The following is a 23121-nucleotide window of genomic DNA, read 5'->3' as shown; positions in this document are numbered from 1 at the left end:
CTAAAAATGAGTATTGTCAGCTTTACTTAATAAGTGTTTGTTTAGTCAACGTAACATTGCTGAGTGAAACGCACAAATTAATGCTGACATCTGTAGAGATCCATAGTTCCCAGGGGACTTAAGAAAGTAAATAAGGGATTAAAGTGTTATCTAGTAAAAGGAATGATGTTGTTAGTTTATGTTAGTGTTTAATGTTCAGTTATGTTAGAGGAGTTTCTGTAATGTTTTTGAATTTTGTGGTTACCATTATGCAGAAGAGTGGCACCTGTGTTTAGGCTGTGAGCCTCATATACGTATGTTTAGGATGGAATTGCTGCTCTCAATTCAATTGAGTTTGATCAATGAGCTATTTTTTGAGTGCAATTTGTAGAGAAAATAGATCATTTAATAAGGTAAATTAATTCAATAAATTTGTTCACCTTACGTAATAAACATATTATTAAGTAAACTGCACATAAATATTATGTAACAGTGACATTCAAATGATTTGTATTTACTCTAAGAAATTTTGTCAGCTTCACTTGAATTTCTTTTGTTCATACAACTAAATTGTTATGTGTACAAATTACTCAATATAGTTGCGTGGAACCACTTGACACTTCTTTTTTAAGTAAATCCAACAATTCATTTTTTTGAGTGTAGTTTTGACAAAGTTGTCATCTGTACATGAAAAACACAAGGGAAAGCCATAGTTGTTGTGTAATCGTACCCTAAAAAGAAATACAGGAAACAGAAACACAAGAACAAAATGAAAACTACACTGATACAAATTTTCTGCTTGATTTACTTAAAAATGTGATTTTTTTTTTTTTTGCATAATTTTATTACGTAGATCAAACAAGACTAGTCTTTGTACAAACTACTTAATTTTTCTGTCTGTTGAAAGAAAATCTGCATGTAAAGTAAACTTCATTTTAGTATTTCTCATCATTTTATTGTGTGTAGTTGAAGTTCCCTTTGCAATACTTTTTACTCAAACATTATAACACTGAATTAAAGCATGCTTTTAAAGTGTATGCTTAACTTAGAAACATCTAAGTAAATAATACAATATATATATTGTGTAGACACCATATCTACATAATAGAAGTAATGCGGCACCTGAACACAGAGACATTAATACTTGGTACACAATACACAATGACGGTAACATTCGATGGATCATTTTTGAGTATGAATGTGTCATTTTGAGTAGAAAATGAACTCCATATGTCACAAAATGGCAAAATCTCATTAATTATTCAAGGCCCAGTGCATGATGGGAACACTAGTATCAGAAGAGTTGAATAGGTTTTACTTAATTTTATAACGTTGATAAGCTTGAATTGAGTACTAATATAGAATTTACTTTTTTTTTTTTTCTTGCCTGAACTAACTTTTTCATTTAAAAAATACATGTTTTTTCTGTAGTATTTACTTCACCACAGAATAATTTTTATCAGTGTAGTGACAAACTAAACTAAACATATTCCTGACAGTAACACTCAAGTTATTCTTTAAAAACACAGTTAAATGTAATCTTCAGCAAATCTAAAAAAAAAAAAAAAAAATCTATTTTACATACTGTGCATTATAAAGTTGCAATGTCAAAATCACTTGTAGCATTTAAAACCTGTAGCATTTCGTTTTTAGTGTTTTATTTTTTAATGATTTAGGCAAAATAGTATATAATTTTAATATCGACCATATTAACAAGAAAGTAATGATCAGCTTTTCTGCCAGAACTTTAATATCAGTGCATTACATACTTTTATGTATCCTGGTTACATAACATCATTTATTATTAGTATTCATTACTAGACTCAATTTTAGGTTTTAATGTTGTATTTTTTAATAATTTATTTACAAAATAGTATATTTTAAATATCAGCCATAACATGAAGATAATTATCAGTAAGAATTTTATTATTGGTGCGTCTGTACTTTAATGTATCCTGATTGATTACTGTACATAACGTCATTACTAGTATTCCGTGATGTAATTTTAGGTTTTAATGTTTTATTTTTCATTTATTTATTTTCACCAAAACCAGTGTAGAATTTTAATATCCATTACATGAAAAAAATATTACTTTATCATTTTAATATCAGTACATCCCCACTTTTATGTATCCTGTTTATGTACTAGTATTCCGTGACTCAATTTTAGGTTTAATGTTTTATTTTTAATTTATTTTTAGACAAAATAGTATCGGTTTTTAATATTGGCCATAACATGAAAAGAGTTATCAGCCAGAATTATAATATCGGTGTGTCCCTACTTATGTATCCTGATTATGTAACGTCTAGTATTCTGTGACTCCCGAGCCTGCACCTGTAGTAGGCTGAAATGTCTTGCGTTCGTTAAACTGAGCATTCACACTCTCTCCACTGTAGTTTCCTGTCACATCTCATTTAAAGATGTGAACTAACAGTAAATTCTAAAAATACAAAAGAAAGAAGCTAAACGTTCATGTGGGCCACTGGGACATTTACCATCCAACCTGGTTGATATAATATCCACAAAAAATAAAATCTAATGCCAGCAGGAGCTTTAAAATTTGATTTACTGTGTGTCTGCTGTATCTGAGAAAATGTGGCCGCAGCTTGTCACACTGTATTCTGACAGGAAATCGAGAAAGACGTGCTGGCTGTCGACACATACAGTCAAACCAAAATTTATTCAGATACCTTTAACATTTCATTCATTATTACAGTATATTCACAATAGTTCAAAAAAATGATATATGATGATAAGAATATGACAAGATCTCAGAGTTAAACTGTGCCTGAAAAAATTAATCTTAATTATGTCAGATAACACTTAAGCAAAACATGGTCAGGTCAAAGTGTCTGAGTGATTTTTGGTTCCAAATTTTTATCATCAAATATATATTTTACTGGTAGTCCACTGTATGAAGAATTTTTGGGTATAATATGTCACAGTTTACTTTATTTTGCTATCCGCACTTACATAAATAAACTATAGTGTCCTGCACCCACTAGTAAAAATATATCAAAAATATAAAAAATGTCTGAATAATTTTTGGTTTGACTGTAATTGAAATCAGGTCATCATTTTCTGCTGAAGCAGTGCATTGTGTTTATCAGGACCAAACTCCATCACTCCATCTGATCTACTCTAGACATAAGAGCATCTCTCCATTAAGTATCCTCTGCTGTTAAGTTATACTGCACAGCTTAAGCCAAAGCAAGCGACTAGACTTCAGAAATAAGATTTGCTAGACAATGAAAATAAACCAGTTCCTGTCTCTCTGGTGGTGTAGCACATTTCCTATATCTCTGTTGTGAGACTCTTTTTGTTAAGACTGTTCGTCTCACAGATATGGAGTTTTTGATGACAGAGGCAACTTACAAACTTCTTATAGTTTTATGCATGATACGAGGTAAGAGGGGCTTGTATTTCTATCTACAATGAAAATGTTTAATAGCTTTTAAACTGATCTGGTCATGTGATTATAGTTGTTATTGACATGACATGTTAATGACATAATGACATGACACTGATCTTTTTGCTCTATTTAATAATTTAGTCAAAAATTAATTCAAATTGCAATTCATATGTACAGTGACTTGAATGCACATCTTCTATGATAAGCATGTATTTTATTTCTGTTGAAATGAATGAAGTCAAAAATAACAGAATAATACAATTGTCCTAATTTCATAATAAAGACAGCATCATTAAAAGAATGAATTAATGGGGGGAACATGGTATCAGATAGAAGACCCTGTAAACCCTCATGACTGTGTCAGTTATTAAGTCTCTTAAAATATCAGACTATGTGATTTATCACAAGGCAAGGTTAGTTCAGATTGTAAGATGTCATGTGGTGCAACAAAATTTATGTATGCATAAATAAATAAATAAATAAAATACATTTTAACTTAGAAAATATATTTTAACTATTTTTAAATGACGATTCAATTAAAATATATGCACATATATGCTCACATGCATTCAAGGTATAAGGTAAATATATTACTTTTATTTGATGGTATAAAAAAAAATTATCTTGATGCTTAAAAACAATAAATAAACAAACTTTTAAGCCCCAGAAAGCTAGTAAAGACATCATTAAAGTAATCCAATATAATTTATCATTTTATTTGCAAAATGTTAATCTTCAATGCACGTTCACGCAACAACGTCTGCTCTTGCATCAACACAACATGCATGAGTAGCGGTGGTCTCGTGAACGTACGTTAGATAATATTTCGTAAATAAAGTTGTAAATTATGTTTTGTTTTTGTTTTTTATGCAAACAGAGTACTCACGTCACTTCACAAAACTGAGGTTGAACCATTACTTGGTTGGATTACTTTTATGATGTCTTTATTACCTTTGAAACCTGGCTTGAACATCGTAATTGCCTTGACTGTCTATGGAGGGACAGAAAGCTCTCAGATTTCATCAAAAATATCTTCATTTGTGTCCTGAAGATGAACAAAAGTCTTACAGGTTTGGAACGACATGAGGGTGAGTAATTAATGTTAGAATTTTCATTTTGGGGTGAACTAACCCTTTAAAGGGGAACACGTGTCAATAACTCATCTTTTAGAAACCAATGAACATCTTGTCTAATGATGTAATCTGTGGTTTCATTAGAGAATCTGATTATGACTCATGAATATGGTTTATCAGGAACGTATGGAGTGCTTATACATCATAACGTGTCCGTAACTGCTGTGGAGGGACAGAACGTCAGCCTGCCATGCTATGTGGGAGAGGAGAATGAAATCACAGTTATCCAGCTGGAATGGTTTAAACAGCAAACAGGAAATGAGAAGAATGATCAGAAGATTGTGGTGTTCCATCCTACAATGCCAGAACATTACTTTCAAACCAGTTCTCATCTGAAGACGATGACCAGTTCAAAAACTGGAAAGCTACAGGGCTCTATCCTGACCCTGTATAAAGTTACCATGAAAGACAGTGGAAACTATATTTGTGAAATTACTTCTTATCCTAATGGCTCGATTAAAAGAACTACAAAGCTGCAGGTCACAGGTAAACTGCTCACTGTTAACCTACATTCTCATACACTCAAGTTTAAAAGTGAATAAACAGCATCTGTCTGCTAATTTCAGAGGCTCCAGCATCAGTGAAGATGTCACATCCATGCAGATTCATAAAAGAGGGAGATGAAGTGAAAATAACTTGTTCAGCAAGTCCTCCACCACTCCGTTATAAACTTAGATGGTCAAAGGTGAGTCAGATGGATAAATACACATTTCTATATGCCACAGTCTATACAGCTGTTGTGTTGATCTCATTCTCCTCATCAGGATAAGCTATTTCGGATGGACAGCTTTAATGGAGAGTTCATTTTACCAAACGTTACCAGAAACAACAGCGATCTGTACGTCTGTTTACCTGAATGGGAATCAGTTGTCCAAAATCAGCAAGGTCTCAATACCACAATGGAACTGACTGTGAATTTAACTGTGTTTAAATTGAGAATACAGATCAACCTAAAAAAGGTCTTGAATGAACCTTTATAATTGTCTGTCGAATTAAAGCTCATATAAGTACACAAATCCATATCAAATATATCCTTTTCTTCCAAACAGTTCTTGATGACATTGAGTGTAACACAAGCAGCCCTTTAAACATAATTTCTGGTGAAGATGTGGCGATTTCCTGTATCGCAAAAGCATCTCAGCACTTGCAATATAAGTGGATGAGGGTAAGACTGTGAAATATTAAGAGACTGAAATTTAAAAAGCAGTGTTGCTATAAATTAGGGGTGCAACGGTTCAGATTACTCACGGTTTGGTTTGTATCACGGTTTTAGGCTCACGATTTCGGTACGGTTCGGTACGTGCTATGTTCTGGTAAAAAATTACTACTGTCAAATTAAAATAAAGAAAATAAGAACAAATAATTAAACGGCACAAACAAATACAGTAAAGCAAAGATAAAAATAAATAAAGCTTTTCAGGTTTTTCATGTATCCAGTTTTCAGGTACAGAATTTGAATAAAGAAGCTAATAAAATGTAAAACAACATTGCATGTAATCTTCACTGTATATATTAAATAAAGATCAATCATTATTAATTATTAAGTTACTATTCAGTCATGAGCAATGAGTGATTTCCTTGTCTTTTGTTGTTTGATTAACATTAGAAACACAGTCAGACAGCAGGAATGCAAGGGCTGCTGTCTCTTTAAGACATAATACACGGATCAGTACACTGATAGTGAACACAAGCGTTCTTTCTCGAGTGTTTAAGTTCACTTAAGACGTAACCGACTATGCTTGCTAGGATAGTCCCCAAGACGGGCATGTTGACATAAGTTTGTGTGTATTTGTCCGTTCAAGCACAAGACTTGAAAGAGACCTCAATATTTGAGCGCTGTACATGTGCCTCCGCGTGCGCGCTTTGGATGAGTGCACAAATCTTCTCACAGCGCGCGCGCAAGTTCTTCTTTCGTGCCTTGCACTCGAATGTTTAAATTAGCAAGGCTTAAATGAGTTTAGTTTAAACGCAGATAGCAACGTGTGCTGTTCATGTCTCACCTGCGCTCGCGCGCTATCAACACCCGGGTGATGACGGCGTAAATGACTGGTCAGATAGAGCATACGGCACTAGCATTGAACAAAGTTTAGAGGAAGCCAGAATGCGTATCCATCGACAGAAACATACATTAGCCTAACACTGTCTGTCTGTTTTATTTATTTTATACAAACCATATTATAGATGCGTATGCGTTGTCAGATATGAGATGAACCGCTATGCAAGTGCGTGCCGAACCGGGTGTGCAGAACGGTACGGTTCGATTTTTTTTTTACAGAGAACCGTTTCACCCCTACTATAAATAGACTATTAGTAGTATTTTAACTCGGCTTGTTTAAAATGACAAATCCATGTGATGATTTTTAGGGTGACACAACACTGTCTCTCTCAGACACTTTGTCTCTGACTTCCATGACATCTAACCAGTCAGGAACATACAAACTGACAGCTGTCTTTCAGAACAACCAGCTCCAGAAAGACATAGAGTTTTCTATCCATGTTCTCTCAAAGCAAAGTGAAGGTAAGAAAAAGTGTTTTTTATTTATTTATTTATTTATTTTTGTAATAGTGATCATAGGGCACTTTAAAATTCCTCTGTAAAAAAGAACAGTTTTTTTTAACTGGGAATATATAATGATAGTCGTTATAAATATTATATTAAGACAAAGTCTCAGTTTGCCCAAAGCAGATGCACACTACAGTGCAAACAATAGCACTGAAGCCCTTGGGAATTAACTATACATTATGGAACAGAGGTTAATTGATCCTCTGATTTCCCTCTGTTGAAGCTCTCTGGGACTTATTGTTTTAGGAAAGGCTGATGGGGTGTTTCCGTATGTGTTGGTCAGGTTTTGCCTACTTCATTCTGGATTTATGACTGATCTGAAATTAATATTTTGCATTGGCTTAGGAATTATAAAACACATTGTTTCAAATGTGTTTCAAAGAATATATAGGAAATGGTATCAGATAGAAGACCCTGTAAACCCTTATGACTGTGTCAGTTATTAAGTCTCTTAAAATATCAGACTATGTGATTTATCACAAGGCAAGGTTAGTTCAGGTTGTAAGATGTCATGTGGTGCAACAAAATTTATGTATGCATAAATAAATAAACATTTTAACTTAGAAAATATATTTTAACTATTTTTAAATGACGATTCAATTAAAATATGCTCACTCACATGCATTCAAGGTATAAGGTAAATTATATATATTACTTTTATTTGATGGTTAAAAAAAACTAAAAAAAACTTGCTTAATGCTTAAAAACAATAAATAAACTTTTAAGCCCCAGAAAGCTAGTAAAGACATCATTAAAGTAATCCAATATAATTTATCATTTTATTTACAAAATGTTAATCTTCAATGCACGTTCACGCAACAACGTCTGCTCTTGCATCAACACAACATGCATGGGTAGCGGTGGTCTCGTGAACGTACGTTAGATAATATTTCGTAAATAAAGTTGTAAATTATGTTTTGTTTTTGTTTTTTATGCAAACAGAGTACTCGCGTCACTTCACAAAACTGAGGTTGAACCATTACTTGGTTGGATTACTTTTATGATGTCTTTATTACCTTTGAAACCTGGCTTGAACATCGTAATTGCCTTGACTGTCTATGGAGGGACAGAAAGCTCTCAGATTTCATCAAAAATATCTTCATTTGTGTTCTGAAGATGAACAAAAGTCTTGGAACGACATGAGGGTGGTTTGGAACGACATGAGGGTGAGTAATTAATGATAGAATTTTCATTTTGGGGTGAACTAACCCTTTAAAGGGGAACACGTGTCAATAACTCATCTTTTAGAAACCAATGAACATCTTGTCTAATGATGTAATCTGTGGTTTCATGAAAGAATCTGATTATGACTCATGAAAATGGTTTATCAGGAACGTATGGAGTGCTTATACATCATAACGTGTCCGTAACTGCTGTGGAGGGACAGAACGTCAGCCTGCCATGCTATGTGGGAGAGGAGAATGAAATCACAGTTATCCAGCTGGAATGGTTTAAACAGCAAACAGGAAATGAGAAGAATGATCAGAAGATTGTGGTGTTCCATCCTACAATGCCAGAACATTACTTTCAACCCGGTTCTCATCTGAAGACGATGACCAGTTCAAAAACTGGAAAGCTACAGGGCTCTATCCTGACCCTGTATAAAGTTATCATGAAAGACAGTGGAAACTATATTTGTGAAATTACTTCTTATCCTAATGGCTCGATTAAAAGAACTACAAAGCTGCAGGTCACAGGTAAACTGCTCACTGTTAACCTACATTCTCATACACTCAAGTTTAAAAGTGAATAAACAGCATCTGTCTGCTAATTTCAGAGGCTCCAGCATCAGTGAAGATGTCACATCCATACAGATTCATAAAAGAGGGAGAGGAAGTGAAAATAACTTGTTCAGCAAGTCCTCCACCACTCCGTTATAAACTTAGACGATCAAAGGTGAGTCAGATGGAAAAATACACATTTCTATATGCCACAGTCTATATAGCTGTTGTGTTGATCTCATACTCCTCATCAGGACAAGCTATTTCGGATGGAAAGCTTTAATGGAGAGTTCATTTTACCAAACGTTACCAGAAACAACAGTGATCTGTACGTCTGTTTACCTGAATGGGAATCAGTTGTCCAAAATCAGCAAGGTCTCAATACCACAATGGAACTGACTGTGAATTGTGAGTGTTTGAACTGAGAATACAGATCAACCCTAAAAATGAATCTTTATAATTGTTTGTTGAATTAAAGCTCATATAAGTATACAAATCCATATCAAATATATCCTTTTCTTCTAAACAGTTCTTGATGACATTGAGTGTAACACAAGCAGCCCTTTAAACATAATTTCTGGTGAAGATGTGGCGATTTCTTGTATCGCAAAAGCATCTCAGTACTTGCAATATAAGTGGATGAGGGTAAGACTGTGAAATATTAAGAGATTGAAGTTAAATATTTAAGCAGTATTGCTTTAAATACATAATTTGTAGTGTATTAAATTGTTTAAAATGACAAATCCATGTGATGATTTTTAGGGTGACACAACACTGTCTCTCTCAGACACTTTGTCTAAGATAAAGTTGTTGTTGTTTTTTTTGCTTTTTGTTTTTTCCATAGGGCACTTTAAAATACCTTTGTAAAAAAGAACAGCTTTTTAACTGGGAATATACACTGCCCGGCCAAAAAAAAGTCACTGTTTGGATTTTAATAGGCAAATACTTAAGAGTCTATGGATGGATCATTATTACAGTGATTATTATTTTTCTAGCATGTTATATGTTTGGCAACGGTTCTTTTAACCCTTAAAGATGGAGTGTCTAGCTTTTCATTTCTTAAACAACCATGTATTAAGATGCATCATGGCGATATTATAGGATGACAATGTCAATATTCATCAGGCTCAAACTGTGAAAGAATTGTTGGGAGGGAGCATGAAGAATCATTTTCACACATGAATTGGCACTGACCTTAACCTCAGTGTGATTTTGGGATGTGCTGGAGGAGACTTTACAGAGTGCTCACCTCTTGCATTGTCAATACAAGATCTTGACCAAAAAATGATGCACCTCTTGATGGAAATAAATGTTGTGATGTTATTTCCATCAAGAGGTGCATCATTTTTTGGTCAAGATCTTGTTGTGCTAAAAATGTGCTACTCAAGGACAGATCAGTAAACTGTTCGTGATCCAGCTTACAGTCTCCAGAGTGATACTGGATACAGCAGTAATGACGGTGAGAGCACTTTATTACAGTTCATCGGAGTTGATTACGGATATAAATCTCATGCCCGAAAAGGCCTAAGGTCTTTATATATTTGTTTACTGTTAGTTGTAACAAGTGTTTCTGTGTAATCCGCGATGTATGTTGATGATAATGCAAGGGAGAGAGAGTTTATGGATAATATTTTAATGCACATGCACTGTTTTATTAAGCTCTTACAGAGATTTTCTAGAGTGAAAACAGATGCTTCATCTTTTGTGTGAAGTACAATAAACGTCATAAAACTCATTGGTAAAGTCGAATGGGGTCCGGTACAACAGGATTGTACTAATATATTGGATAAAAACAAGAAGACAATATAAGTTATAACCATAATTGAACTAAACTATACCTGTTCTATCTCCATGCAGCATATATTTGCAGTTTCTAAAATTATAGTGCATCCTGACTGACTCCTTGCACTGGAGAATCAGCTCTTGAAGCTCCGCCCTCTCAGGCCGAGCGCAGCAGCTCATTTGCATTTAAAGGGCACACACTGAAACGGCATGTTTTTGCTCACCCCCGAAAAGAGGCGATTTTAACATGCTATAAAAAATTATCTGTGGGGTACTTTGAGCTAAAACTTCACACACTCTGGGGACATCAGAGACTTATTTTACATCTTGTAAAATGGGGCATAATAGGTCCCCTTTAAGTATTTGCCTATTAAAATCCAAACAGCGACTTTTTTTTGGCCAGGCAGTGTATAATGATAGTCATTATAAATATTATATTAAAACAAAGTCTCAGTTTGCCCAAAGCAGATGCACACTACAATGCAAACAATAGCACTGAAGCCCTTGGGAGCTAACTATACATTTTGGAACAGAGGTTAATTGATCCTCTGATTTCCCTCTGTTGAAGCTCTCTGGGACTTGTTTAGGAAAGGCTGTTTGGGTGTTTCTGTGTGTGTTGGTCAGGTTTTGCCTACTTTGTGGGAATTAAATGTTCATTCTGTATTTGTGACTGATCTGAAATCAACATTTTGCATTGGTTTAGGAATTATAAAAACATTGTTTCAAATAATGTGTTTAATTTTTTCTAAACGATTCAAATAGCAGAACAGAACTCTCTGTTTAGAACAATTCTTATTTAATACTGCAGTTTCGCAGAATCATATAATCAGTTAAAATAACTGCATTTAATGCTTATAGTAATAGTGTGTCTGTATTGTACATTCAGTTAGGTGCTTAAATTTAATTGTTGTGAATCTCTGAATCTTTGGACATTACACTGGACAGAACACTTTGTGTCTTCAGTTCATGACTCCTACTTTTAATTTTACATACTGGTTTCTAGCCAGATTACTTGTGTACCTGATAGAAAACATTTGATGAGCAGTGCAGGATTCAAAGCCAAACCCTTTAATATGAGTGGTGAACATGGGAAGGGTTTTTTTCCACAAATGGTATGGCATGTCACATGTATGGCATGTTTACATTTTTAAGGTGACAAAGTGTTTAAAAAGTGTTACAATTCAAAGTGAACCATGCTGTAATATCTTTCTTACTGTCTCATAGGTTCTGTTTCCAGTTTCCATACTGTCTTTTGTATGAAAGTCCTGTGACAGCCAATCAGTGGCAACCACAAGATGCCAGTTATCCACAATTAAACCACAATTATGCCAGTTATCTTCATTTGAGTTGTACCAACCTCACTATCATTTGGATTCAGCCTTCGAAGATTTTAGATGACCCCCAACACCTTTGAAGAGATGACGACAACCAATGCAAGGACTTCAGATGACACTAACTCTGAATCAACATGCAAAATTATCTATATCTATAATTACCTAAAATTATATTATAATCATTATTGTCACAATATGTAATCATTGCCTTAACATGTTTCTGCTTAACTGAATAATGTTAACTAACCATACATCTATTATCACTTCTAAGAACCATACATTTCTGCTATATGGACATTACATTGACAGTCATTTCTGACAGATTTCTCTTCATAATTATGGATTTTATGTAATGCTGCTTTGAAGCTATATATATTGTTAAACGTGCTTTTTTGTGTGATTTTGCTTCAACACCTGTTAACTATACATACATTTGTTGATCATTCCCTTAAATAAATATTCTGGATAATTCACTGCATCCTATCTGTGTGTCACTAATTTGAAACTGAACTTGCATATGAATGTCATTAAAAATAATAGGCTATTATTTAATCACATTTGTTTTTCATGAAGGTAGGCTTTTTAACATTTATCATATATGCCCATACAATGTACATAATCATCTATAGGCGAGGCAAAATGCTTGCAATATACAGTGGTGGACGAAGTACACAAATCAAGTATTTGACTAAAAGTACAGATACGTATAATAAAATATTACTCAAAAGTGAAAGTATTTAGTGCTCCTTTTCAATTTTACTTGAGTGAAAGTACAAAAGTACTTGATTTTTAATGTACTTAAGTAAAAAAAAGTACTGATTGATGAATGTTTATGTTGTAATTTTATATAGGCCACTTATATAATTTAATTTAATTTTATATATTTTATATAATCCTATTGATCAAAATAATTATGAATGATTATGAACTGTCAAATAGCCAGCAGGGCCAGCACTAGTCAGTATGGATGGAAGATTAGTGGATGCATATACATAATATGTAATGTGTGTTGACAAACAGTATAAAAACAGACAAAACATATAGGGCTAAATACATAACATTTTAAGAAATTGCTACAGCAGCGGGGAAGATGAACGTGCATGTTATTTTATTTTTAACGCATGCATGCGTTATTTTAATTGGTGTTAGAGTTGCACGATTCTGGATAAAATGAGAATCAAGATTTTCTTTTTCTTTCTTTCAAATATAAATCATGATTCTCCAATGATTCTGAATAGACAACAAAATTGTGTATAATTATTTACTAGAGGACAAAATATTAATTGCTGCAGTCTATTTAAAAATATTTAATTAATTTATTTAATAAAATGGGTTTGAATGAATGTTTATGTGATTTTTGAACCGATTTAACAGGATGAAAAGGAAAAGAATCAGTTCGTGCACGAATCGGACACTGCTTTTGTGTCTCTGAGCATGTGAAGATTTCTTCATTTTAAAATAAGGAGTAATGATATGTTTTATGAAATGTAGTGGAGTAAAAAGTACGATTTTATGTAGTGAAGTAAAAGTAAAAGTTGCTCAAAATAAAAATACTCGAGTAAAGTACAGATACGTGAAAAATGTACTTAAGTACAGTAACGAAGTAAAAATACCTACTTCGTTACTGTCCACCACAATATAACAATAGGCCAGATGACACACTCACACTTTTTTGAAAGCGGGATGCCTATGTCAATGTTTCATTACATCCTAATAAATAAAAAAAAATGTCTGTTTATTTATTCATTGACCCTGGGATACTGACATTACAGTCAATTGAATAATCTAAGATTAGTGGTCTCTTATCTGAAGACTCAATCAGGTAACAAAAAATCTCAGGAAACGACACCTCTGGCCATTCCGTTGGGTCATTTGTCCAGTCACAGATACTGTACGGACAATCTGACCCAATACGGCTCAGTTTTTCTATATATCTTGCTCTGTCGAGAGGCAGAAGTGATTCTACGTAAACCATACAGGGTTAATGCCATGCTTTTCCAGTCCAGGAGTAAGGATTGTTTTCCCCCATGCCAACTCCGCCCCACGTCACGCCCCCAGTTATGACATATTGAAACGAATGAAAACAAAATAATGCTGGCGTGGTCTGTGAGACGTCTGATACATTAGAACAGTGACAGTGAAACAACAAAGTCAAAATATAGCTGCAAGCAGCAATTTTCGGGGTTCAAGCGCATTAAGGCCTTTAAGCACATGCGTAAAAAGGTATTATGTTTTATTTAGCAAGCATGTAACCACTTAGATCATAGATGGAAAGGACCATTTACAGCCAATACAGACAGTTTACTATAGGAAATATATGATTTTAAAGCTTTTTAACAGTTATAGCGTCACCTATGGTTCGATCTCCATAAAAGTTGGGATGCTTCTTTAGAGTCATATGCTGAACGTGCTCACCTATTTTCGTGAAGTTCAGAGTTTTCATTTAGGAGTTATAGGCTTTTGTGTGCACTTGGCCACGCCCCTTTTCTAAATTACCCTGTTATAGCTACCCAACTTTTTTCGATATTTATTGACCTAGAGAGTCCCGAGAATTGCGCTGCAGTGGTTTTTTCGAGGTTGAGCCAAAAAAACAAGACTAGTTTGCCAAAGTTGGTTTTTGAAATAATCTCCAATATTTAACGAAAGATTTGATGGACAGAGGTGGGCCTAGAGGCAAAGTTGCTCAGAATGAGGAGTTCTACCATGTGGTACGAGGTCATGGGCGTGTGCAAAAAAAAAAAAAAAAATTGCACGATACACAATCCTTTACGCACGTGAAAAACGCGAAGGCTCGTTTACGGGAATTTAACATATTTTATTTAGGTTTAAGAGGCATAATAAATAAATAAAGAAACAATCAGTGAATAGATTAAAAAGGCTGTGAGATGGGATGGATAAAAATGTTTAATGTTACATAGACTATCCTTTTATCATTATTATTGATAACAAACTTCATTCGAATGCTGTCTAGGCAACATTGTGCGCAATACAATATGCAATATATTAATATAATCATTTTATAATTCCACACTTTTTCTTAATTAAAATAAATATTATTATAGCCTTATCCGTTTCTGATAATTCTAGGTTGCTATGGTTGCACAGGTTGTTTACACATTTAACTCGTGGCCATGAGAAATGGATGTTGTTCCCTCAAGTTGTGGCCACAAGAAAAATATATTGTTCCCTCACCATATGATCACCATATGATCATATGAAGAGTACAGAACATACCGGGCAAACTTAGACGGTTGCCCGACAGTCAATCATCGGCTTGGTGTGTTCCAGGATTTAAACTAATGATTTGACTGAATAATTGATTGACTGACTCGTTATAACAATGATTTGCCGCCACCTACTGCCAGTTTTAGTTTCAGGTTTTTTTTTCTTTTCCATTTCATTTTTCTGTATTTATATCTCGTGCCTGCGGCTGATAAAATCATACCTGCGGTCCACCATGCTGCAAGAATCACTGTCCACACTTGCCCAGATGTCAAGTGAACATAACGTTATGAGATCACTTGATAATAGGTAACTTGATAATAGGTAAATAGGTAGATTTTGCATCATCGGAAAGCCACGTTCTAAACGTCAAAATCGAAGTAAGTGTAAAATAGCTTATTTCTTCTTGATGTAGCTCATTCACAAGTTCGCACTTACAAATAAGTCAGATAAAATAAATTGTATGTGTATTTGGCATGCTGTCCAAGAAGAGGGCTCCAAGCTCGGTATTTGGCCGATATTGGCTCCGCCCATATTCCTGGCTGTGGTAGAAACAAGCCAAGAGTGAGTCGGGGTGGTGGAGGGATGCTGAAAACTGTCGAGGAATGTAGGTGAGTCAACTGTGAATAAATAGGCTTCCTCTCATGCTGATAGGATAGACGTGGTAATTGCTGATGACGAGCTGATTGGATAGATCATTTGCATGTGCTCCTCCCGAACTTTGTTAATAAAACATAATTTCACGAGTTCACACTTATAAATCAGTCAGATAGAATAAATGGTATGCGAATTTGGCGTGTTGTCCGAGAAGAGGGTTCCAAGAAATGGAGAAAAGTGGAGAAATTTTAGCCAGAAAACTGAGCTCCTGCGGGAGCATGAAGGAACATCACTTCTGCGGCAGTGAAGGAAATTTTCCAAAGAAACTGAGCTCCTGTGGGAGCAGAGGGAACATCACTGCTGCGGCAGTGGAGAAAATTTCCCAAAAAAACAGAGCTCCTGCAGGAGTGGAGGGAACATCACTGCTGCAGCAGTGAAGAAATTTTTTAAAGAAACTGAGCTCCTGCAGGAGTGTAAAATTTTCCAGAGAAATCTGAGCTCCTGCGGGAGCATGACGAAACATCACTCCTGCGGCAGTGGAGAAAATTTTCAAAGAAAATGAGCTCCTGCGGGGGCATGAGGGAACATCACTGCTGCAGCAGTGTAAAATTCTCCAGAGAAAATGAGTTAAACTAAAATTTTCCAGAAACGTGTGACAGGACAACTAAAGTCATCTGAAAAAAGTGGGTCAGATGGGAGTTTAGCCTGCGAGCTTCCGAAATGCAGGTAAGAGGGAATGGTATGGTTGAACTGGTGATGGGACATTGAAAATGTTGATGAAATAGTCTTTTTTCATTTGATCTGTCTTGCTTTGCTTTATGAAGTGTAAGAGATGGTTTCGTCCAAACAAAAAGGAGTAGCAAATCTAGGCTCCTGCTGGAGGCAGTGTGGTACACAAATGGCTGATCATGTACATATATACTGGGCTTGCCCAGTTTTGAAACTGTATTGGTCAGAAATACACACAAGTATAGAGGAAATCTCAGAGATTGAGATTAGGGAAACAGGTTATATGCTATATATGTTGATAATATACCAGATTCAGTTAATAATAGGAATAAATATTTACTGAGAATACTAGTAGCAGCAGCAGCAAAAAAAAAAAAAAAAATACGATTACTCATTTATGGCTCCAACATTTTCCCCCAACGAGAACCCAGTGGGAACAAACTGTCACAGAATTTTATAAAATAGAAAGAAAGACTGACATTTAAGTTGAGATTACAAGAAAATGGGCCACACATATATCAAAACAGAGAAAAGGGTAAAAATGTGTAATAGGAATACTTATGCATAATAGGAATAAATATGCATACATGTAACCACTATAAGAGAATATTACTTCAAGCTGCATAAAACTATGGCTATGGACATGAGTGTATTTGTGTATGTATGTATGTCTACGTATGTGCGTCTATAAGCCCGTATATGAATATGTGTTTACAGGATAACCTGTTGACTTCTTTTTACTCAAGGATCTCTTGTACTAGCCAATTAAGGAAACAGGTTTTCTTTTCTTTTTTTTAAGCGTTACATTTTGAAAGAATTTCCATGTAAATACCCATGAAGTTGTGTTGACTGTGTGTTATTGTTTGTCTTAGTTCTGAAAAGTTATATAAAAAAAAAATATATAAAAAAAAAAAAGAAGCTTGTCATGATGGTGAGTTCACGTAGTCAAGAACCAACGGCCTTGGTAAAATCCCCCAAATCTGATGGAAGGAGCTGCGTTGGTAAACAGTTGAATATCCACAGGGAGAGAAATCAGATTGTTATAGAAAAAGGACAGACCATTCCATTGTTTAAGGAAGGTTATCCATAAGCTGAGCTCATTGCAGCGTGAACTAGTTAAAGAGATTTGGTCTTCTAGCACGTGAACTGAAGACGCGAGGGAGAGGAGATGCGAGATGAAAGGGCGGCTTTGCGGGATTATGTGCATAGCGAAGTTTAAGTGGCCGAGTAAAAATAGCAGCTCGCGTTTAGAACAGTTTGGACTGTATATGAGGGTGTAGTCTCATGTAGCCAGACCTTCAGACTGACAGCAGAAGGTCTGGACTCTATTGCAGCTTTCATTGGCCAAGGGCAACCCAAGAGGACATTTGACTGACATGTAACGCAACCAATCACAGTTCGTTTTGTTCTGCGTCATGTTTAGGGGCGTAAAAATGTAAAGTCGATGTCCCTGCAATAACAGACCGGCGTGCATCTAATAAATTATTCATTCAAGATTCACTCATTGTCACAGTTGTAAAAACAACGGCGTTCTTCTTCCTCTAGGGGGTTTGGTGTCACGGCATTTGTTTTCAGGCGGACCGTTAAAGCACGTGACATACGTTTCCCAGACATACTGTAGAATTCAACCAACCAGATGATGACTTGAAGTGTTTCTAGTTAAGTGTGCCATAGTGTGTTTCTGATACAGAAACATTCAAAAGGTGGAATGTTAAAAGGGCTGTGTTGTCCACTGTGTCAGGCTCAGCCAAAGCAGACTGGAGATTATCACAAATAATGCTCTGTGTGGGGAGATTTTCCATACCGGGTTTGAAACTGTGCTCGAGCCCCAACAGTAGATAGTTAGTAAAGGTATTGTCAGGGTGGTGGGACAATTCTGCAGACAAATGAGAAATATTCACAGTCGACAAGTAATTTTTGAAATATTTTGACAGGGCATATTGTGCGGGCATGAGCGCTGCCACAATAATTACAAATGTACATGAATCGGCACCGCTGTCTTGTGCACCTCCCTGCGTTGAAATTGTTGCAGACTTGGTTACTGGAAGAGAAAGAATTTCTCTTTTTGAAATCTGTAGCTGAGGAATTGAAGTTGGTGTTTGCTGGCTGTGAGATGTAACTTGTTGATTTCGCCTGTGATGATTCTGGGCAGGGGGGAATTTAAGTGTTTATCAGAGGACAAACTGGTGGAGTGAGCGACTGATCTGCAGACAGCGCATGTCATGTTACGGCAGACCAGGAACACTCTGTTGTGTAATTTCATGTCTAAAGCACCCCAGTAAGGGCACTGATTCCACTGGGCTACACAGACGGCGCGTTTGGCTGAGAACAGCTTGTGATATGTGTAAAAGTGAGTTCCTCCGTAAGCGCGAGTTCTGCGATTATCACAAGATAATCATTCAGTTCTCGTCTCCTGTGGGGAAGTGCAGCGCAAATGATTTCTGTGTAACAAAGAGTACATCCACTATATAATTTCATATCATATTTGTTTGACTTCTGCGTAATGACTTTATGTAAGTGCTTTATGTAATTTCTTATCTGTTGAATGCGGTATGAGGTATAGTTCACAGAATGAAGACGATCAATAGCCAACTTTCTTTAATAAACACAACGATAATATATAGATTAAGGCACAGAGAAGGATGACATAAACTACCCACATTACAGATGAGAACTGACAATGAACTGAATGAGACAGGGAGTCTAAATAGACAGTGAAACTTAATGACAGACAGCCGAACGTAATCTAACCGAGGAGACTAACTAGAAGGTAATTAAGACTAGTATGAACTGAAGTACATGAAACAAACACACAAGCATGAAACTAACACAAAACACAACATAAAGTAAAAGTCCAGCTGTGGAGGGAGGTAGGGGGTTTAGGAGGAGGGAGAGGAAAAGCAGAAGATGGGCAGGAGACAGGAGGAAACCACAGCGAAACCTGGGTGACAAGAGATGAAGTTGGAGCTGGATGGACGAAGAAACCCGGTGGAGCCTTAGTGATGGCGGACCACAGCGGAGCTGATGGAGCACAGAGCCAAGGCAGATCCGAAGGTCTGACAGATTGAGGTAGAGAACTGGGCCTGGAGGCCTGAGGTGTAGCCAGGGGATCCGCATCACAGAGTTGCACTGGTGTTGAAAGAGCCCGAGGTGGAGCCAACGAGCTGGCAGGGATCAGCGGCGAGGGCAAAGTTGAGGAGCTATGAGACACCAGTGGGGCAGGTAAATCCAGGGAATATGATGGAAGCAGAGATGATGGTGACAATGGGGTGGGCAGGATATTGGGTGGGATCGTATCATCCATGATAGAGAGTGTAGTTGGCTGTAGAGGGATGAGCTCTGTGGCGAAATTGATGAGCCAGCGCTCCTCAACTGGCTCATCTGAGAACCTGACACCTCGCTGGATCGGCTCCAGCCTCGGGATGGGTGCGGCGACCTGCTCAGGCTCCGGGGTGTACCCTGTGGCTGCACTAACTCCGGGCATGGAGAGGGCTCAAGCTCGTGGTCCGTGGCGGATGCTGGCTCAGGTTCAGACTCCGTGGCGGGCACGGGCGTCATCACTGAATCCTCCAGTGACCGGACGTTCTTTGAAAAGCAGTCCTCATAATCCATTTTGGGTTGGGTCTTCTGTAACGCTAAGCCGTTGAAGGAAGATGAGGAACAGAGGATACTATTGAAAATAGAGTTTACTGGTGACTCACATGAAGAACAGCATGACATCCAATAATAACTGACAAAGGACTGAAGAGAACAAGGGAGTATAAATACACAGGGTAAATAAGGGAACTAAACAGGCACAGGTGGAGGAAGATGAACTAATCAGGGACTAATGAGAACAGGTGCGGACATGACAGAACATAATTGTGACATTATCGCCTTTAATGAAAGTGGAATATTAATGTAAATGTGTAGGCTATATCAAAATGAAAACAGAGTTTAAATTTAACAGAGCTTTATTACTTTACTCACTACAGTAAAAGAGTTCGTACGCATGGTCTAGAGTTTCCGTACCGTGCGCACGCACATATTTACGGCAAGTTTATTTTATATAAATAACCGATATGTGGGTGGAAAATTACGTACGCATATTTCTACACCCACTTTGTGTGTACACAACAGTTATAAATGAGGCCCCAGATCCAGCCAGAGGAAGAAAAATAGTTACCTCTGTTATAACAAAGAAAAACATCACCACTACTGTGACATCATCAAAAGGTACAACATACACAAATTATTCTTTTGAATGTCAACATGAAATCAAAACTGACCATATTTACTTTTTAATACACACACTCCTGGATTGTTATTCCAAAGAAAAATGCTTTTTTAATCTTTTCTCAAAATGTAAGAACTTGCTCTGCCCCTAGAAAAAATTTTCTGATGATGTGACATACGTTGTGCAGTCTTGTGATGAGCGCCTTCGTAAAGCTTTGAAACATAAGGGCCCTGTACCAAATGGCACACTTTAAATGTACTTATGGTCTTATGGACTTACAATGGCTGCTGTGTGCACATGTCCGTTAAGTCCACAAGACTGTAGGGTGTCCCATTTGTGATTTTAGGTTTCAGAAGGATGCTCGCGAGCACCCACTTTGTGGTCGATATGCGCCCTCGATGTGCACTTATGCTGAGCCCGCTCTGGTGCGAGCTTTGCAGAAGACTTCTTCCTGACAGTCAAAGCACCGTTACGTCACAAAGTGCGAACTCGTATGAAGACCGCAAGTGTTTAGGGTACCATTTGGGACAGGACCTTACATTTCGAAGAACACCAGCAAAGAACACACATTTTACAGAACCTTCATATTTAATTGTATTTAATTAGCCTGTTTGCAGATTACATTTAATGGATAATACTTTCATAAAAAACAATTGGTTTTTAAAAAGGTACGTTTTTGTTGCATTTACACAGTACCAGAAGGTGGCGCAAGTCTGTGGTGTTCTGAGCGCTTTGAAACAGTGAATCATTTTGCGAAGCAGTTGGTTCAAATCATTCAGAGTTTCAAAAAGCTTAATTTCCCCCCATCACTACTGTTGTTACAGGTAACATATTAAACATATTAAAACTGGTTAATGTTCATTGAAATGTTATGGGAATAACAGCAAGTAATGAGCGATTTAAAAAAGAAGCTTTACCACATCGAGATTCTCTCTGGGGTGAAATTGATCTTCAGGATCCCTGTCGCGTTCAAACAGGCCACTATCAAACAGTCCACAATCAACCGCCTCAGTTCTGGCATTCAGGCTTGAGTCCATTCTGGAACGGAATGCTAACTTTTCACAAATAGGTATGGAATCAAAATCTGATTCCCCGTGGAATTTCCCTGCATCTCGCTATGAGGGTAGGATTAAAGATTAGATGTGGCCATGTGGGGGGTGGATTTTAAAAGATAAGGACCACTCAGGTTGCAGCCTTCCCATGAATGGACCAATAAGAAGCAGGGCAGGGGAGTCAAAATTTCACAGGGAGTAAGATTTCGGTACAACACAGAATTCTGACCACCCCCCTGCCAAATTATTACCCCACTAAATCCCCAGTATAGGTGGGTTTAGGACTAGATGTGGGGGTGGAGTTAGGATAAGGCAATCAGGTAGTGCCTGCATTCAATGAGGGGGGTAATAATTTGGCAGGGAGGCGAAATTAGGTACAACAACGGAAATGCATCACATACATCCAGCAATCATCCTATGGATTAAGTTTAAGTTAAATCAAATCAAATTTAAATCATTTCTTTTTTTTAAATCACATTACAAACGTCACATGCTTCAAAAGTTTTTTATATAAATTCTATTAAAATCAAGTAATCAGTCATGTATTGGGCTATAACGGGAATATTCTCACTGAATACTGTTTTAATTTGTTTCATGCATCATATTAAAGAATTACAATTGGTCGCTAATGTTTTATGTTGATTTTAAACAAATTTAATACATGCAATAAAGTCATCTGATGTTTGTAACTGGAAACCACACCTGGAGATGCACATATAAGACACTGTCTGATTTAAAGTGCGTGATCTATGATTGATATCAATGTGTTGTTTTCAAACAGACATGCACATAACAGTATAAACAGGATATGAATTTGGGCCAAGACTTGAGCTAATCATGAAACTATTATTGGTTGACTTTTTCTTGCGTATCACATGAAGAGTCAAAAAGCACAGCATATATCATTGTTCCGATTGTGTTGCTGTTGCTCATGTTGACTGCGCTTCTATACAAAAGATACCAGAACCAAAAAAAAGTGAGACACACCAAAATCATCAACGCATTCACTGTCCTTTTATATAATTGCATCCCACACATTTATTTTGTGCATGACTGCCTGATTATTATTCATATGATTTTATTTATCAAATTATTGGGTAACACTTTACAATAAGGTTCATTAGTTAACATTAGTTAACTACATTAGTTAACATGAACTAATAATGAACTGCACTTCTACAGCATTTATTAATCTTTGTTAATGTTAATTTCAGCATTTACTAATACATTATAAAAATCCTGTTAACATTAGTTAATGCACTTTGAACTAACATGAACAAACAATAAACAACTGTATTTTCATTAACTAACGTTAATGAAGATTAGTAAATACAGTAACAAATGTATTGCTCATGGTTAGTTCATGTTAGTTAATACATT

At 36.2% G+C, this 23121-nt stretch overlaps 1 protein-coding gene across 4 annotated transcripts in view; it reads left to right on the top strand.

The window, feature by feature from the left end:
- Window positions 1–3272: 3272 nt before the first annotated feature.
- Window positions 3273–23121, top strand: part of si:ch1073-15f19.2 (nectin-2) — a 32765-nt gene continuing 12916 nt past the window's right edge. Inside the window, exons 1-6 of one of the 4 annotated variants that reach the window (XM_051910995.1) lie at window positions 5466–5484; window positions 5575–5690; window positions 6890–7043; window positions 8420–8785; window positions 8866–8984; window positions 9064–9217. In XM_051910995.1, coding sequence (XP_051766955.1) covers window positions 5685–5690; window positions 6890–7043; window positions 8420–8785; window positions 8866–8984; window positions 9064–9217 — 799 coding nt within the window. In that variant the 5' untranslated portion in view covers window positions 5466–5484; window positions 5575–5684. Of the gene's footprint in view, window positions 3387–4645; window positions 5012–5465; window positions 5485–5574; window positions 5691–6889; window positions 7044–8419; window positions 8786–8865; window positions 8985–9063; window positions 9218–23121 lie in introns of those variants that run through there. The other 3 variants (XM_051911001.1, XM_051911000.1, XM_051910999.1) reach the window with 3 other exon arrangements.

This window comes from Ctenopharyngodon idella, chromosome 10 (genome assembly GCF_019924925.1).
Source record: "Ctenopharyngodon idella isolate HZGC_01 chromosome 10, HZGC01, whole genome shotgun sequence".
In the NCBI taxonomy this organism is placed as follows: Eukaryota; Metazoa; Chordata; class Actinopteri; order Cypriniformes; family Xenocyprididae; genus Ctenopharyngodon; species Ctenopharyngodon idella.
The sequence above is the reverse complement of the archived record's forward strand: the minus strand, read 5'-3'. Positions and strand labels throughout refer to the sequence as shown.